The 17,287-nt window shown below is 65.6% G+C and overlaps 1 protein-coding gene across 5 annotated transcripts; it reads left to right on the top strand.

Moving 5' to 3' along the window:
• The first annotated feature begins 197 nt into the window (after nucleotides 1-197).
• Nucleotides 198-17,284, top strand: KCNAB2 (potassium voltage-gated channel subfamily A regulatory beta subunit 2). Of its 5 annotated transcripts, none has more exons than XM_065737896.1 (16): nucleotides 198-266; nucleotides 5,349-5,468; nucleotides 5,640-5,681; nucleotides 11,823-11,866; nucleotides 11,967-12,004; nucleotides 12,112-12,191; nucleotides 13,150-13,194; nucleotides 13,591-13,635; nucleotides 13,710-13,753; nucleotides 13,825-13,911; nucleotides 15,965-16,050; nucleotides 16,142-16,262; nucleotides 16,594-16,688; nucleotides 16,772-16,892; nucleotides 16,967-17,055; nucleotides 17,139-17,284. In XM_065737896.1, exons 2-16 carry the CDS (start codon nucleotides 5,392-5,394, stop codon nucleotides 17,226-17,228), a joined length of 1,104 nt encoding a protein of 367 aa, XP_065593968.1. In that variant the 5' UTR covers nucleotides 198-266; nucleotides 5,349-5,391; the 3' UTR covers nucleotides 17,229-17,284. The 5 variants fall into 5 exon arrangements, with proteins under 5 accessions (XP_065593968.1, XP_065593969.1, XP_065593966.1 ...); XM_065737897.1 differs by lacking the exon at nucleotides 198-266 and adding an exon at nucleotides 4,989-5,123; XM_065737894.1 differs by lacking the exon at nucleotides 198-266 and having other exon boundaries at nucleotides 5,319-5,468.
• Nucleotides 17,285-17,287: the final 3 nt, after the last annotated feature.

Here is a 17,287-nt window from a genome sequence, read left to right as displayed (position 1 = left end):
ACCGCTCCGCACCGCCCCGCATCCCCCCCCCCCCACCCCCTCACAACGGTGCCACGCGGCGATAGGGACGGCTGGAGGCGGCGGAGGCGGTGCGGGGCTCGGGGCACGGCCCGGGTCGGGAAGTGCGGCGGTTCCCCCCGCGCCGGTGGTCGCGCCCCGCGCGGCGTCGGGTTACTGGGGCGATGCGCACCGCCCCGCGGGGGAGGCACCGCCCGGCTCCGCTCCGCGCCGCTCCGCTCCGTCCCACCGCCCGCAGCGTCGCGTCGGTGAGCGGGGCCGGAGCCGCGGGGTGCGGGGCGGGGGGGGATGCGGAGCCGGGGAACGAGGGTGGGCGAGGGGGGGGGGAACGGGAGGGGGCGCGGGCAGCGAGCGGCGGCAGCCGCCGGGATGGGGCGGGGCCGCGCTCTTTTTTAGCCAATGGGAGCGGCGCGATTTGCATGCGTCCGGAGCGGCAGGCCGCGCAGCCAATGGGAGGCGGCGGGGCGGGGCACGCCCCCCACGAGGGCGCCGTGCGGGGCGCGATGTCCGCGCGGAGTGGGGCCGCTCTCCCGTGTCGGCGAAACCGCTCCCTCCTCCCCTCCCTCCGCCGTACCCCGAACCGCCCCGCGCGGCCCCGCACCGCACACCGCCCGTGTTTCGGCAGTGGGCGGCCGAAACGGCCGGAATTCATGCGTGGACTGAGTACGCACATCAGCGAGGAGCTGCGCACGCAGCGATCCTCCCGCGGGATCGCAACAACGCCGCGCGTGGACGTGCGCGAGAGCGGCGCGTTTCCTTTGCGTGTTTCATCCTCGCGTTCCCGAGGAGGGGAGCGGGGACACGCGTCCCGGCCCCGCGGCGTGACCCCGGCCCGCGTGCAGCTCCACGAAGCGCAGCAGTGTGTGCGGAAGGGGCCACGCGTGGGGCTCTCGGTCATTGGTGCTGCCCATAAATGCCGGCCGTGGCTTTTCCTCGCGGCTGCTCGTGCTGTGTCTGCAGAGCAGAGGGCCGTGCCCTGGCAGTCCCGCGGCCGTGGCACCGTCGGGGACGCAGAGCCCCGGCAGCCGGCTGTGATGGTGATGGCAAGCAGAGCAAGGCTGAATTCCGGGCTGTTTTGGGTCTCCTGAGGCAGACGCCTTTCTGAGCCGCCATCCCGTACCCTGCGTGCAGCACAGGGGGTGCCAGCAGTGGGCTCCTGCTTTCCCACCCCAGTGCCGGCTGCGAGCTGCGGGCGGTCCTTGCTGCTCTCCTGAGCCCTGGTTCTGCTGCTGAACATGGGCAGGGTCAGCGCTGCTGTCACAGAGCCGGCTTTGTGCGGGTGTTTCCCCTTCACCTCCGAACCGCACATTTTGGGGAGGAGCTTTCCGAGATGGCAAAAATAAAAAATAAAAAAGCAAAATCCAATTAATTATAAGCAGCCGCAACCGCTGCCTCCGGGGCATCTCTGAGCGCACACCAGGAGCTCATGGTGCAAAGACGGAGCCGCGCGTTGCTCGCTGGTGCTCGGGGCTGGAGCAGCCCCCGGTCCCGGTGCCGCGTGGGGTGGCTCGGAGGTGACCCAGCGCCGTGGGGTCCCGAGTGCTGATCCCCGTGGGATTGTGGCGGCGGTGCTGGCTGCCTGCACATCGTCCCGGCTCCCTCTGCTCCTCCGGGGCAGCGCTGGGGACGCTGTGCTGCTGCACGTCCCGCTCTCGGATCCCCGCAGCTCCGGTGCCGGCACCCCCCGCCCCATCCCCGCGCTGCCGGTTTCTCTATTCCATCAGCGCAGCACCGGCGCGGTCGGAAGGCGCTCCCAGCCCCCCCTCACCCCCCCCCCCCCCGCTCCGCAGCCCTTTGTCCCGCACGGTGCTGCGCTGCGCACGCCCGCACTGCGCGGTTCCGGCGGCGGCGGTGCGGGAGCGCCGATCCGAGCGGCGGGGCCGCCCCCCCTCCCCCCCCCGGCAGCATCACCGCGGAGGGATGGGGTAAACGCGTCCTCTGCTCGGCTCTCGCTGCGGATCAGCACCTGGCACCGCGCTCCCAAATCTGCAGAGCCTCCATCTCTCCGCCGTCAGCTGATTTGCGTCTCGCTTCTCTGGGTCTCTTTTTTTGTTGTTTTTTTTGTTTGTTTGTTTTTTCCTCTCCCGACCGCACATCTTCATCTCCGAGGTGGAAAAACTTTCGGGGAGGGCTGGCTCTGCGCGCCGCGGAGGAGAGGTGGGTGCGCGCCGCGGGGTCCTGCGGTGCGGGGCGGTGCGGTGGGGCCGGGTCGGTGCGATGCGGTGCGATGCGGTGCGGTGCGGTGCGGTTGTTTGTGCCTCACCCTCAGGTGCAGTGCCACATCCATCCCGGATGGACGCAGCGAGTTCCCGCGGGGCTGCGGGTGTCGGGGTGCGGCGTTACTTCTGTGCTCTCGGATGCGAAAAGGAATAATGGGCCGCGATGGGCCCACGTGTGGTTCTCGGCTTTGTCAGCGACTCCGGGAGCTGAGCGCTGCTGCGCTTCGGAGCGCACGGGAAAAGCGGGCGGCCTCACGTGTTGCAGCTAGATCCCTGCCGGGGGGGTCTCCTGATGGCAGGATGAATGGGTTGGGCCGTACCTGCACGCCCGAGATGCTGCAGGGAGCTGCGGTGCGGCTGCGGCTGGCCCGGCTCTGCGGGGACCTGCGGGGACACGAGCCCTGCGGGCAGCGCCGCGGGCGGGGACGTGGGGACCCGGGGATGCAGAGGACGCGTGAAGTGTTTGCGAGTCACAGCAGGGCAGTGAGTAATCGTCCTTAAGTCGTCTTTTCCTTAGCAGTGTTTGGGGGGAATTTGCTGAGGATGCTGTTTAGCAAATGCAGGGGAAAAAATAAAATAGCAGTCCCAGAATGGACATCTTGAGTGGGGAGGGGATCTGTGACGTCTCACTCACGTCGTCATGTGGAGGGCTGGGGCTGGGTGACCAGGGGAGTGTCCCTCTGTCCCTCCACGCTGTGCTCAGCCCCTCATCCCCATCTCTGCCATGCTGTGGCCACAGCAGTGACAGCCACACAGGGCATGGCATGAGGTGAGTGGAAATCCATCCCTCCGGGGACTCAGTGGGACATTTGTGCCCACGGTGTGCCCCATGTAGCAGCCACCCAAAGCCATCTCATGAGGACGTCCAGCAGCCTGGTGCCAGGTCTGCCACTGGAAGCAGAGCCAGGAGATTGGTGCCCACCCCGTGCACTGGACTGCTGGCGGGGCTGGGGATGCTCACGGGGTGTGTGCCTGGGGCTGGCTGGGGCACGTGGGCATCACGTGGTGGCTCGACCCAAAGGAGACCTCCTGGCCAAGAAATGGCCACGGGCTCTCCCTTCGGCCATCTGGCATCGCTGTCCACCCATGGGGTGGGTGCTGCCTATCTGATCTATGCCAGCGTGTTCCCATGTCCGGACCACATCTTGTCGGGACCAGGATAAAACCACGCTGTTAAATCTCAGCAATTAACACTCTCATGAAGGAGTCTTAAAGCCTCCTTCAAGCAATTATCAGGTAGAGCCTCTGCTCCTGGATTTCTTGGCCATTCATCCTTCCAGCATCCCAGTGTCACCCCTAAACCATCACTGGGGCAGGGACGGGGTTGGGGTTGGGGATGGGAGCATTCAGGGCACCCCTTGCCCCCAGGTCCTGAGCCCTTCCCACACTTTTATGCCCAGTACCCCACAGAAGAAAACACTTCTGTTTCCATGCACCACCTTGCAGAAATGTGTGCAGCTGGGGCCTCCCAGTGGGTTCTGCCCTGATGAAGATAAACCTGCAGGCATCATCTCAGCCTCGAGCAGAGGAAATAGGAACGTGCCAGTACTGGGGGGCAGGGGATGTTGGCTTGTTGGGGGACACCCTGATCCTGGCTCTGCAGTGCTGCCCCGTGCTGTGCCAGCTGCTCCCATGGCACACTGCTTTCCTTGCAGCCAGGGCAGCACCCGTTGCTCCATGCTGGAGGAAGGTGCACCATGAGCCTCCCATCCCCTCCTGCATCGCCGTGCCATCAGCACATCCCCCTGAGCGTGGTCACAGCTCTGCTCTGCCCCAGGTTCCTCAGATGGGGTCGGGTGCATCCCAGGCTGCCGCAGCCGACCCGCTGTGGGATGCAGGGCTGACGCTGCTGCCATTATCCAGGGTGCCCCAAATGAGCCGCTGCTGCACTGTACCTTTGTTCCTGGCCTCCCCCACGTCCCTGCTCACGCAGGCACAGAGCAGTCCCTGCCCGGTCGTGGCTCAGAGCGGGGACCCTGCCCCCTGCAGGTGCCCCACATTGCATGCAGCTCTCAGCCTCAGCGCTTTGCTTCCTGCTCACTCCTCCGGGGAGGGCACGAAGTGCACTGCAGGAGTGCAGCGGGAGGTGCTGTGCATGCGAGGCTGTGTCTGCAGGAGCAAAACTGCTCCTCCCGCGCTGCCCCTCCCGCTGCCCCCTCGCAGGGTCTGGGGGCTTTCCACCCAGCCCTGCCCGCGGGGCTGCGGGGAAGGAGCGCTCCCGCTGCAGGAGCGATGCGGAGTCCCAGGCGCTCCCCCCAGGGGCCGGGACGGGGTTGCGGCACTCGGCAGCATCGCTCCGCGCATCCGTGTGACGCTGCAGCAGCGCGGGTCGCAGTGCAGCAGGGAGCGGTGCGGCATTGAGCAGCTGTCTCCCGGCATTCAGCGGCCAAACCCATCCCCGCCGCGAGCTGCGCTGACCCCGTTCCTTCTCGCGCAGCCGGGAGCGGATGGAGAGGGCCGCGGAGCTGCTCCCGCTGAGCTGCAGGGATTGCTGCAGGGACGGCTGCAGGGGATGCAGAGGGACGAGTGCGGCACGGAGACATCTCGCCCCAAATCCAGGGCGCCGAGATTCGGTGCCGTGCGCCTATGGAAGGATCGTTTGAATTTGAAAGATTCAAAGCCCGCCCTTCCCCTCCTGCATTACCCCCCCAACCCCCCCTCCCCCCCAAAACACAACAGCGTGCGGGCGGCAGGGGGGCCGCAGGGGTCGGTGCGGGTGGGAGTGAGGCACACGCTGCGTGGGGGGCCGACAGGGGATGCTGCAGCGTTGGGGTTCTTCTCTCCCGTGAGCGAAATGCTGAACCTTTCAGGCCTTGAATTTCTTCACGGCTTCCTGCTGTGTCGCAAGAGCACGCCGAGGGCACGCATCGAGTGGCAGGAGCTGGGGTGCCCACCCGGGGAGGGGGGGGGTTGGTGGGGGTGATGGCGTGGGGTGGGCTGGGGGAGGACACGGGGTGAGCAGAGCCGCGATGGCCGCGGGTGGCACTGCCGGAGCCCGTGCGGGGTGGCAGAGCCGTGCCCGCCCGCGGCGCGCACCCATCCGGCGGCAGGAAGCGCCGTCGCTCACACACTGCGGCTCTGCAGATGTGACCCGGCTTCCTCTTTTTTCAGGGGCTGAGGCAGCGCGCGGGGCGAGCTCGGCGAGCCCGGCTCCATGTATCCGGAATCCACCACGGACTCCCCGGCACGACTCTCGCTGAGGCAGACGGGCTCCCCCGGCATGATCTACAGGTGAGCAGCCCTGGGAGCGTCCCCAGGTGCTCTGTGTTTGAGGAGCCCAACCTCTGCCCCACACGGCGCCCGTGGGTTTGGCACTGACCCGTCCCGGCTCGGCTGCTCCCCGCCCTGCTAACGCTCTCTGTGGCATCTTTCTTCTCTCTCCTCCTTCCTTGCTGTCGGAAGCGCGAGGTATGGGAGCCCCAAGCGCCAGCTCCAGTTCTACAGGTAACCGCGTCCTTTCCTTCTCCCTAAAAACGTCTCTGGGAAGCAGAGATGACCCCCGGTGGGGCACCCCCTGCTCGTGCCAAGGTTCTGTCGGGGGGTCCCGTTGGGATGGGACAGCCCCACGTCCGTGCATCCCTGCTGTGGTGTGGGCAGCTGCACGCCGAGGACCCGGCTGAGGAGTGGGGGGCACTGGGAGGGCGGGGACGTGGGGCTGGTGCTGCGTGCAGAGCAGCCCGGGCTGTTAGCCATTCCCAGGGGGTGCTCCGGGCACCCGTCCAGCCCTCTCATCTGCTCCTTGCATTAAGAGAAATGTCATTAACCGATACCTAAAACCGCAGATAGCTTTTTTTTTTTTTTCACCCAACCTTTTACTGCCTAAAATTAAAAAGGCACTTCTCCCCACAGTGCCAGCAGGGCGCTAGGGGGGCAGCACACGGAGCCGTGCGTCCCCAAACACAGCACATGGATGGGCCGAGGGTGGCGAGGAGGGGACAGGCCTGTGCTCAGGGGACGTGCGTCTGCCCAGAGGTGCCGGTGTAGTGGTGGCCTGGCGCTGCAGGGATGGCTGTGCCCGATGGAGGGACAGCTCAGCCCCGGCGCCGTGCTGTGGCTGCCGGTGAGGGTCGGCTCCGGGCGGGGGAAACGATGCCAGCGTTCATAAAGCAGCTGCACATCCACAGGCTTTTAGCAGAGAAGTCATGAATAATTGAGCTCCTGTTCGCTAGGAAGAAAATACCCTAATAGGGCTAATGGAGCGCCGTGCAAAAACTTGACTCTGGGGGGGGACTCGTGTTCACCAATTGCTTTGGATGCTACGCGCCGACACTCCCCTCCGTGAAAAAAAAACCCACGGCCGTGCCTCCCTTATAGCTGTGTGAGGGAGCCCTGGCAGCCAGAGCTTTCCTTTTTAATGAGCAGGAACCCCAGAAGCCGGGTGAGTCCGAGATGCCGGGGCGGCACTCGGGGCTGTGAGCGGGGGCTGTGCTCCCTGCGGGGCTGCTCGGCTGGGGAGGGCTTCCCTCGGGCTCCTGTCGGTGCTGGGCCACGCCGGGCTGCGGGTTGGGACAGAGGCATTGCACCGCGCTCCTCCACGCGGGGCGGGGGGCACGGGGTGATGGCAGCGCATTGAGATCACAGCTTCCCAGCGCAGCACGTGGCTGCCCGGCTTCAGCAGCTCCTCCAGCCCTGGGCTGAGCCGTCGCTTCTCGCTCTTCATTCTGCAGAAAGTTGGTGCTGAGCCGCCCGTGGGCGCGCCCGGAGCTCTCCCCGCCGCATGGCGATGGTGCTCAGCCAAAAATCGCGGAGATGTCAGCGCGGGGTGTGCCGTTAATGACCGCCCCGCTGCTCCGGGCAGCTCCGGCCGTCCCCTCCGACTCCGTCCGCCGCTTTAATTTAATTGCGGTGAGATCTGCGGCGGGGGGCAGCCCGCGGGCTGCGAGTGCGGTCCCTCGGACACAGCAGGGCTCTGTGCTGGCACTGCCAGCCTCACGGCACAGCGGCAGAGTGGGGGGGTGCTGGAAGTCGGGGGCGAGGGGGGTTGCTTTCAGCCCCACGGCCCCACTGCAGACATGTGGGGGCACCTGGGGAGCGCATCTTTGTGGCTTTGACCTCGGGGAGGGGATCCTCTTTTTGCATCCCTGTGCTTTAGGAGCACGCTGCGTTCCTCTCCTGCACTCCAGGAGCGCTCTCAGCAAGCACTGTTTGTTGCAGGAGCTCCTCTGGGATTTTGGCAATTCTTTGCGAGTTAAAGCTCTTTCTTTTCCAGTCTCTTTTTTCTTGAGGTCACACTTCAGTGCAAGAGCACTCTTTGCACCACAGAACTGCCCTCACAGGGACAGGAAAGGATGCCCCACAGCAGCACAGTGCAGGCGGGCTCTGCTCCGCACCCCTCACCCACTCAGGGCTGCCCAGAATCCCCAGGCACACACCCTGCTCCCTGCGGGTGCAGAGCATGGTGGGCATCCCAGGGAAAGCGACAGGGGAAAACCAGAGCCACTTCTTGGGTGCTGCCGCGGTGCTGGCAGCTGGCACGGACTGCAGCACCCTGACACGGGCACCCACGGCTGCCAGGGGATGCGTGCTCACACCTCTGCCCACGCTGTGCTCACCCCCCCTCCCCTGCATGTCCCACCTCATCAGCACCCCGGCTTCAGCCGTGCCCCCGTGCCGTCCCACGCCACGCACAATGCCGCAGGGTCTGGGGACCGCCGCGGTCCCCCCTGAGCGCCGCCGCCCGCCCCGCAGCCCCCACGCTCGGGCAGCAGGATGCTGTCCATGACGTACAGCGAGAGCCTGCGCAGCGTGGCCAGCCGGCACCACGAGTGGGGGCTGCAGCCCCCACGCCGGGTGGACGCGCTGGAGCTGCGGCGGCTGCGGGACGTGCGGGCAGCAGCACAGGCCAAGACCCTGGAGGAGTTCCTGCGGACACACGGGCTCTCGCTGGACGGCTGCACAGCACACACCACGGGCATGAAGTACAGGTAAGGGCCGTGGCCATAGGTCCCCGGGCACAGCAGTGGGGTGGCCCTGGGGTGGGGGATGTGGGAGCACCGTGCTGTGCCCGGTGCTGTGCTGCCCAGCACACTGCGTGCAGGAGAGGCCGGAGCAAATCAGAGCACTCCTGTCCCGTTCGGTGCTCTCCTCTGCATTTTAACTCCAGTGTTGGCCCGAGGTTGATGGGTGCGGATGCGTCGTGCGCAGCCAGCTGCAAAATGCAGCACCCAAGCGTGGGGTGGGGGGTAGAGCTGAGCCAACGTCCCACGAGCAACGTTCATGTTGCATGGGGTGCGTCGGCGTCTCAGCTTTCACGCTGGGGAGGGGGGTGAGCAGCCCCCGTGGAGGAGAGGGCAGCGGGAGCTTCCGCTTCAGAGTGAGCAGAGCTAACATTTCCACCGTGGCAATGGCTCATGCAGTATTCATGTGGTGGTTATTTATTGATGGAGGGAGGTGCGTGCGGGCACCCCGCTGCTGCTGGCCCAGTGCAGGGGTTGGGGGGTTGGGGGGGGCCGGTGGGGCTGCCCCTGCAGATCTGCAGCTGTTCCTTTGGGTGAAAGCTGCTGGTGGGAGCCTTAATCTGGGCTCAGGCAGATTAGCACGGGGCTGGGGGGGGCTGCAGAGGTGCCCGTGATTTTGTGCCGTGGGAAAGCGCCCACGGGAGGCCCCGGGAAGGCAGCGGTGATGCTCTTTGGTGGGAATACTGCTGCAATGGGTGCAGGCTTCCCGGCGTCCACATCACCCACCCCTGCTGCCCCTGCGGAGCAGCTCGGAGGCAGAGGGAAGCCCGAGCAGATTATGAATTTTCTCATCGCGCCGGAGGCCGAGTTTATGTAATCCCCCGCGCACCCCCCAGGCCGGCCCCGGCCCCGCACCGCTTCTCTCCGCTGTAGGAATCGGCGCAGTCTGTGGCCGTGTGGGCGATCCCTCCCGCTCATCCCATTACTTCCCGACCACTGGAGCCGCCTGCATCACCGGGGGCACGCGGGCAGCTGCTGCGCTCAGCCCGGAGCCAAGCGGCCAGGGCAGCGCCGAGGCTCCGTCCTTCAGAGGGACACCGGCATTGGGTTTCACTTAATTGATGCAGCCCTCGGTCGGGGGGAGTTTCGGGGAAGAGGCGCTCGGGGCACAGCACAAAGCGGCTCCGGCATAAATTCCCCACCCCCCGGGGGCTTTTGTCCCCGGGAGCGCTGCGGGATTAACGCGGGTGCGCGGCACGGAGCGGGGGGGAGCGGTCACGCTCTGCTTCCCCACCTGCCCCGCCGTTGTTTGTTCGCTTCCCCAAACTCATCAAATATTGATGGCCCGGAGCCGCTGCGAGCCGTGCCTCCCCCAGCCCCGCAGCCGTCATGTTGGCTGAGTGATGCTCCGCCGACGTTAGGAGGAGGGCTCTGCCGCGCGGAGTTGGCCGTCTAAATTTAGGCTGCTGCCGCTCTCCTGCCGCCTCCGCGGCCGCGGGAGGGTCACGGGCGATGCCGGAGGGCCGTGGGTGCGCGCTGCCCTCGGTGCCCCCGCCCCGGGCGCTCACCCTACGGGGGGAACGCGTCTGCCGTCCGGGAGCAGCTCGGGCGTAGGGACCCGGCACCGGCGGCTCGCAGGGCTCCGAGTTCGCCTTCAGCCTCGGGCGGGCGAGCACCGGCGCTCCCCCCGCATCCCCGGAGCCGCGCGTTTGGGGGAAGCCCTCCCCGCCATCCCCGGCCCCCGCAGCGCCGCACCGCACCGGGAGGAGCGTGGGGCTGAGCCCCGGGGAGGAGCGAGCCCGCAGCCCGGCAGCGGGGCACCATGCAGGTCTCCTTTGTGTGCTCCGAGCACAGCATCAAGAGCCGGAGCGCGGAGGACCGGCTGAACAGGCAGAATGCCAGCAGCCCCAGCCTCGGCACGAGGAGCAAATTCCGGGCGGTGGCCATGGTGGCCCGGAGCCTGGGGCAGCTCTCGGTGCAGAACGCGCCGTCGTCCAGCGAGTCCAGCATCAAGCAGCCGGGCATGAAGTACAGGTAGGGGAGGGACGTGCTGCGTTTATTTGGGGTCCCGCTGCCGGTTCGGGGCGCGTTGGGTGCCCCCCAGGTTTGTGAGGAGGGGGCTCCGGGCTGTGCTGCGCTCTCCCCGGTTCCCCTCTCCCCTCCTGCTCTGGGTTTCTCAGTTCGTTCACCTTCCTTTCCTTCTCTGCAGTTTGCTCTCTGTCCGCTCTCGGTGTGGTTTTAGGGTAAAGCAGTGGGACGGGGGGGACAAAGCGCTCCCACGGCGGTGTGGGCTCAGCGGGAGCCGTGGGAGCAGCGGCTGTCGGGGCTCTGCGTTGCCATGCGGTGGTGGCACTGGGGCTGTGCAGTGCCACCAGAACCCCACGGAGCTCGGGGTGAGGGCTCAGCCCTCAGAGCACGGGTTTGGGATGAAGCACGGCGTGCACACCAGGCAGACGAGGTCAGCCATCACCCCGTCCCCATCAGCCATCCCACAAGCCGTGCCGGGGCCGTGCGTCCTCAGCACTCCTCGTGCTGCTCTCCTCTCCACCTTGTTCCTCCCCCTTCGGGCCACCCCACTCCGGGGTCCCCCGTGACAGCCTCAGGAGGTGACAGCGATGGCACTGCACCGGGCGAATGTCCCCACTGCTCCTCGAGGCGATGCCTGGAGGGCTGCGCCCCACGCAGGGGACACTCATCCCCCTACAGCCCTGCAGGCCAGCACCCCATAGCCCAGCACATGGAAAGCCGTGAGCAGGGGCGCTCCCATCACCCCAGAGCCACGCTCCCAACACGAACCCGTCCCCCTCCAACAGCCCACGGCCGCCACCTCTGCCCTCTGCTGCGCAAGCTAAAAATAAACGGGGCCGAAGCACGGAGCATCTGCTCCGTAGCACCCACGCCTTCCAGATGTTGGACAATAACGCAGCGGTGCAGAAGGAGAACATCCTGATTAAGCTCAGCCCGAAATGAGGAGCGGCCGTCCGCCCCTCCGCGCTGCGCTGGGCACGGGACGTGGCACGTTGCTACGCGACGCGGGCGGGCGCCAGCAGCTCACCTACACTTTATTTATTTTAAAGCTTGTTGTTGGAACCTTTGTCGTTTGTAAAAATGCACCGTCAATCACGGCGGCGAAGGCGGATAAGGACGCCCGTCCCAAAAGGAACGTTCAACGCTTCTGGCGCCGAGGTTCGGGCGTCACGCAGGGGTGCAGTGTGCTGCAGTCCCCATGTCCCCCTGTCCCCATGTGTGCCCACGCTGGGACCCCCCCCCCTTGCTCCTCCTGCCCCGTGCACTCACGCAGCCCCCACTGCTCAGCGTTTGCTGCCCCAGCAGCAGTTCCTGGCTCTGGAAGGAGCTGCATCCACGTTCCCTTTTTGTGGCTCTTTCTCTCTGCCTTCTGGCTCGCGACAGCTCCGTGTTTATTTTGGTTGCAAAAGTAGAGCAGCGACCGGGGCCGGGGCTCAGTGCTCTCAGGTGCTCTTTCCCCTTTCCCTCCTCTCCCCATTCCATAAAATCCAACCCCATTTTCTCCAGAGAGCTCAGTGCCGCTGCACTCTGCCCTCCTCCACCGGTGCCCTCCTGGGTGGGCTCCACTCTTCCTCCTGGAGGAGCTCTCTGTGTGATGAGCTCTACTGATGAGTGCAGTGTGGACGTCCAACTGCTGCTCCAATGGGTCTCTGTCTTTCAGAAACCTGGGCAAGTCCGGGCTGCGCGTGTCCTGCCTCGGCCTGGGTGAGTGTGCACTCCCCGTGCTGCCCCACGCCGACACCGCCGCGTGGGGATGGGTGGTGGGGACGTGGCTGTGCTCACTGTGTGCCAACTCTCCCTGCAGGGACATGGGTGACATTCGGAGGGCAGATCACAGACGAGGTAAGGACCCCGTGCCCGCAGCACGTGGCCGCAGCAGCGGCTCTGAGCGCAGTGGGGCCGCGGCCCTCGGTGTCCCCGTCCCCAGGCGTCCCCTCTTGTCCCCGCAGATGGCCGAGCAGCTGATGACTTTAGCGTACGATAACGGCATTAATCTGTTCGACACGGCAGAGGTCTACGCCGCCGGCAAGTGAGTACCGTGAGCACCACGCGGGGAGCCTTCCTCGCCAGCCCCGCTCCTCCTCGGCACGGCCCCGTCCCGCTGGTCTTTGGGAGCTTTGGGACGCATCCTGAGCCCCCTCGCAGCCGTGGGCTGGGATATATTTAGCAGGCGGAGCAGCGCTGTGGGTTCTGACACAATGGCAGAGCCTCTTTTTTTTCCCCCTCAAACCCACTCGGTGTTACGCAGAAACCCGTGCTGGGGGAGGGACGGTGCGTTCTGCACACTCAGCCCCATGCACTGAGCAGGAGCAGCTCCAGCCCTCAGGGTCTGCTCTGGGGCTGGGTGACCCCAGGACCCCTCGCAGCCCCCAGCTCTACATCTCTGCACTCCTGGGGTTCCCAGGTGCTCATTCAGTCTTTGAAACCCTTCTGCACGAGCGTGCTTGCGGGCACTCCGCTTCCTAAAAGGGGGTTTGGAGGGAGGGATGCTGTCCTGCAGCATGCTCCCCCAGGAGCACTCTCAGGCGCTCGCCGTCCCCGCGCCGCACGCTGCCCTGCGTGTGCTCGCCGAGGACAGCCACTGTCACGCAGGTTGGTTTGAAAGTTTGGAGAGTGGAAATAATTGAATCATTCCGCCTCCCCGCGCTCGTTTTGGGAAGTCATTTCGCATTTGCTCAAACGTTCCTTCCCACCACAGCCCCTCCTGCCGGGCTGAGGGCTCCGTCCCGGCCCGTGGTGTCTGTGTGCACCCACCCAGTCCTGCTCAGCCCCACTGACACCGCGCTGGGGGACTCCCCGGTGCCGTGTGCCGTTGTGGGGGGGCCCACACAGCTGCTTAAAAATAGCAGCTCCTGTTGGTGGGGAGTCCTCTGCCCCCCGCTGCGTCCCAGCGCCGCTCGCAGTCACTTCTCATTACTGACACGTCTCTGACCTAATTCCTGCTCCAGCCTAAAGAGCTCGAGGCTTATGTCTTCCTTTCCTTGCAGGGCTGAGGTTGTGCTGGGGAACATCATCAAGAAGAAGGGCTGGAGGTAGGTCTCACCCCGAGGCCCAGCATCCCACGCTGCTTTGCTTTTGGGCAGTGCGTTTCCTTGGTGAATTGTGGTGCTCATGGGTTGGGAGGAGCAGGGAGGGAGAGCCCGCGGGGTGCAGGGCTCACGCTTTGGCCAAGCACTGGCACGGGCTGCCCATGGAGGTGGCAGAGTCCCCGACCCTGGAGGTGTTCAGCATGGAGAGGTGGCACCTGGGGACGTGGTCAGCGGGCACGGTGGAATGGGTTGGGGTTGGTGGTCTTGGGGACCTTTTCCAACCTTAACTGGAAGGTTGGGCACGGCAGAGGTGGGCTGACGATGGCCTGGATGGGGCTCAGAGGTCTTTTCCAACCTTAACGACCCTACGGTTCTGTGGCTCTGCCCTTCTCCCTGCAGACGATCCAGCCTGGTCATCACCACCAAGATCTTCTGGGGAGGAAAGTAGGTAGTGCCCGCCCTGCCCCGCAGAGCAGCGGCCGGCGCGTGGGCTCCGACTGCCCCTTCTCTTCTTTCAGAGCAGAGACGGAGCGGGGACTGTCCCGAAAGCACATCATCGAAGGTACAGCCGTGGGTGTGGGGTGCGGTGTGGGGTGCCCCGGGGCTGCCCCTGACTGTGCTGTGTGGGCTCAGGTCTGAAGGCATCGCTGGAGCGGCTGCAGTTGGATTACGTGGACGTGGTGTTCGCCAACCGACCCGACCCCAACACGCCGATGGAAGGTGGGTGCCCCGGGGCGGCCGTGCCGAGGCGTGCTGCCCCGTGCCCCTCCGCTCCCCGTTCTCTGCATGCCGTGTGCCGTATTCCATCGCCATCCGTGGGTTGTGAGCGTGCTTCTTGTGGCCAGGCTTTACTCTGAAAGCGTTTCCCACCGCAGAGCATAACCCCTTCAGTTGAAGCTCTGGGTGCCCGTCCCTCACCCCGTGCCAGGAGTGTGGCCGGGCGCTGCCGCGGTGCTGGGGGTGCGCGGCCCCGGCCCCCATCGTCCCCTTCACTGTGACACCGGCAGCTGTAACCTCTGGTCTCTCTACATCTTTCTTTTATCACCAGGGCACCCATTTAGTTCTTCCAAGTCGAGAACATTCATCATAGAAGGTACATCGTACCCGCAGTCCGAACCCCAGTGGCATTTTATGAGACAGAACCCGCATTTGTCATTAATTTTGGTTCCTCCCCCCCCCCTCCCCCCGAATAACCCTCTCCATAAAATGCGCGAAGGAAAACAGCGGCAACGGCCGAACCAAAACACCTCTCTGCCCCCAGAACATCCTGCAAGCGAAGGAACAAAGCGGCAGCGGGCGCTCCCATCCCATCCCATCCTTGCCCTCCCCTGCATGGCTCTGGAGCCGCAATTCTGGCGCTGCTTCTGGGAGCGCCCGGGGCCATTCCCGCTGTCAGTCCGTCCCTGCGGGCGCCACGTCCCCGGCTGTGTCCCCGTGGCCCCGCAGTGTCCCCGTGCTGAGCTGCCAGGTCCGGCTGCTGACGCCTTTGGTTGACACAGAGCTCGTGCCCGGCTCAGCTGCACGCGCTGCTGCTGTGAAACCAGGCCCTGCCCGCGTTCCTCCCTGCTGCTTCCTTCACTTGCATGGCACCTCGGCTCGCAGCGGTGCCGGCAGCCCCAGCCCCTTCCTCGCAGTGGGAATGCAGCAGTGAGCCCCTCAGCTCTGCATTTCCTAACGCTCTGAGGTGGGCACAGCAGGCGTGCTTCCAGCAGGTTGGCACTGGAGGGGGAGGGAACATTCCCCTGCTTCCCTCCTGCTGCAGCGTTTGCGAGCACTGTGTGCCAGCACAGCCCCAGGAGCCCTGGGGACCCGCACCCACCCAGGCCACAGTGCAGCCCATAATAGGCTACACCTACAGAGTGCTGAGTTTGGGGAGGGTGCACTCAACCTTGCAGTGGAAATGCTCAGTCCTGAAGCAGTGATGGAGCACTGGTGGGAAGGCAGGGCCAGCCCAGGGGAGCTCAGGTGCATGCAACGTATGATGGAGCAGAAGGGATGGAGCCGGGATCCAGCCCTTCCCAGCCCTCATTTAAGGGTTGGCAGTGGAGGTGAGGGTTTCTTTTGCTGGAGGTCCCTGTGTGGCTGAGGCCTTCTGAGGGCAAGCAGCTTCTTTCCTTCATTTGGGCTCATCTGTGTTTGCCATGGCCAAGGACTTTGCCACCCCGTGGTGCTTTCTGTCCCATCGTAGCATTACAGTCCTTAAGCTGTGGTGTAACTCATTTCTGTGGTGGAGCACTTTGGGATGAGCTGGAGGTGGCTCAGCCCGTGGGGAGCAGTGCTGGGTGTGACGCAGTGGTGCCGCCTGCCAGGAGCAGCCCTTTCCTGCCTGCCTTTCTTGTTACTGTCCCTGCCCTTCTGGTGTGAGGGTGATGCTGGTGGTGTCCCCAGGTGCCATCTGTCGGTGCTGCGCGATGGGATGTGGGGCCGTCCGTGTGCCGGGGAGCCCAGCATCCCTGGCTGCGTCCCCTGCGCGTCCCTCCCTCCCTCGGTGCTCTCTCCCCCCCTCCCGGCGGACCGCCCATCTCCTTTGTGTCCCTCCCTCCTCATCTCGGCGTAACCACCCCTGACCCTCCCGCTTCCACCTGCTGCTCTCCATGTGATTTTGTTTCCAACCGGTTTGGAAACGCAGAGAAGCGATTTCCACGCCGTGTCTCTCGGGTGGATTCCCGTTCCCCTCTGTTTTGCCATCTGTGCCCGCGTCCCATCTGAGTGGCACTGCTCGCCCCATCCCTGCGCCCTAACGCCCATCTGCTGCTCTCCCTTCCTCCGGCAGAGACGGTGCGTGCCATGACCCACGTCATCAACCAGGGGATGGCCATGTACTGGGGCACGTCGCGCTGGAGCTCCATGGAGATCATGGTAGGGGCTGCACGTGGGGGTCCCGGTGCCCGAACCCCCACCCCGTGGCGACGGGGCCGACGTGCGCTGACGGCGCAGATCTGTGTTGCAGGAGGCGTACTCGGTGGCGCGGCAGTTCAACCTGATCCCACCCATCTGTGAGCAGGCCGAGTACCACATGTTCCAGCGGGAGAAGGTGGAGGTGCAGCTGCCTGAGCTCTTCCACAAGATAGGTACCGACCCCGGGACCCCCTCTGGCCCACAGCCCCTGGTGCAGGAGCACGTGGGCTGCTCCCTGGCTGCCGCGGGCCGTGCCTGGATGTGCTGCTGGGGTGAAGTCACTGTTTTTAGGGGAGGGGGAAAAAAAAAGTCTCCCTTTCACACGGGTCCTTGTCCTGAGGGCTGTGCTCATTGCTCCTCCGTCTCCATCCCCTCCCGCGTGCCCCAGCCTCCATCTGCCCCACTCATCCCCCCTGCTGCCCTCCAGGCCGCCCCCCGCCCCCGAGTGCTGCCCAACCCCGGGCTGGGACCGGGTCACTCTCTGCTCTGCTCTGCTCGCCCCAGGTGTCGGTGCCATGACCTGGTCCCCGCTGGCGTGCGGCATCGTCTCGGGGAAGTATGATGGGGGCATCCCTCCGTACTCAAGAGCATCACTGAAGGTGAGCACCGTGGGGGGGGGGATACACCGTGCAGAGGTCTCGGGGCTCCCTGGAGCCCCCCCATCACCCCTCTCCCGCCCCAGGGGTACCAGTGGCTGAAGGACAAGATCCTGAGCGAGGAGGGCCGGCGGCAGCAGGCCAAGCTGAAGGAGCTGCAAGCCATCGCCGAGCGCCTGGGCTGCACGCTGCCACAGCTCGCCATCGGTAAGGGGTGGGGGGCGGGGGGGATGGCGGGGGGCAGCAGCCGGGCCCCGCTCAGCTCAGCTCTGCCTCCCCAGCGTGGTGCCTGCGCAACGAGGGCGTCAGCTCCGTGCTGCTGGGGGCCTCCAACGCCGACCAGCTGATGGAGAACATCGGTGCCATCCAGGTGAGACGTGCGGCCGCATGGGGGGGGGGGGAGGCTGCCCGAGGACAAACCGCGGCCGATGCTGAGGGGCCGCTCCCGTGCAGGTCCTCCCCAAGCTGTCATCCTCCATCGTCCACGAGATTGACAGCATCCTGGGCAACAAACCCTACAGCAAGAAGGACTACCGCTCCTAGGCGCGCCCGCACGCCGCCCGCTCGCTTACGCTTGGACGGAGCAAACGGGAGAGCGCGGC

Source organism: Cyrtonyx montezumae, unplaced genomic scaffold, assembly GCF_038088225.1.
Source record: "Cyrtonyx montezumae isolate F1298 unplaced genomic scaffold, pur_monq_1.0 scaffold_21, whole genome shotgun sequence".
In the NCBI taxonomy this organism is placed as follows: Eukaryota; Metazoa; Chordata; class Aves; order Galliformes; family Odontophoridae; genus Cyrtonyx; species Cyrtonyx montezumae.
The sequence above is the reverse complement of the archived record's forward strand: the minus strand, read 5'-3'. Positions and strand labels throughout refer to the sequence as shown.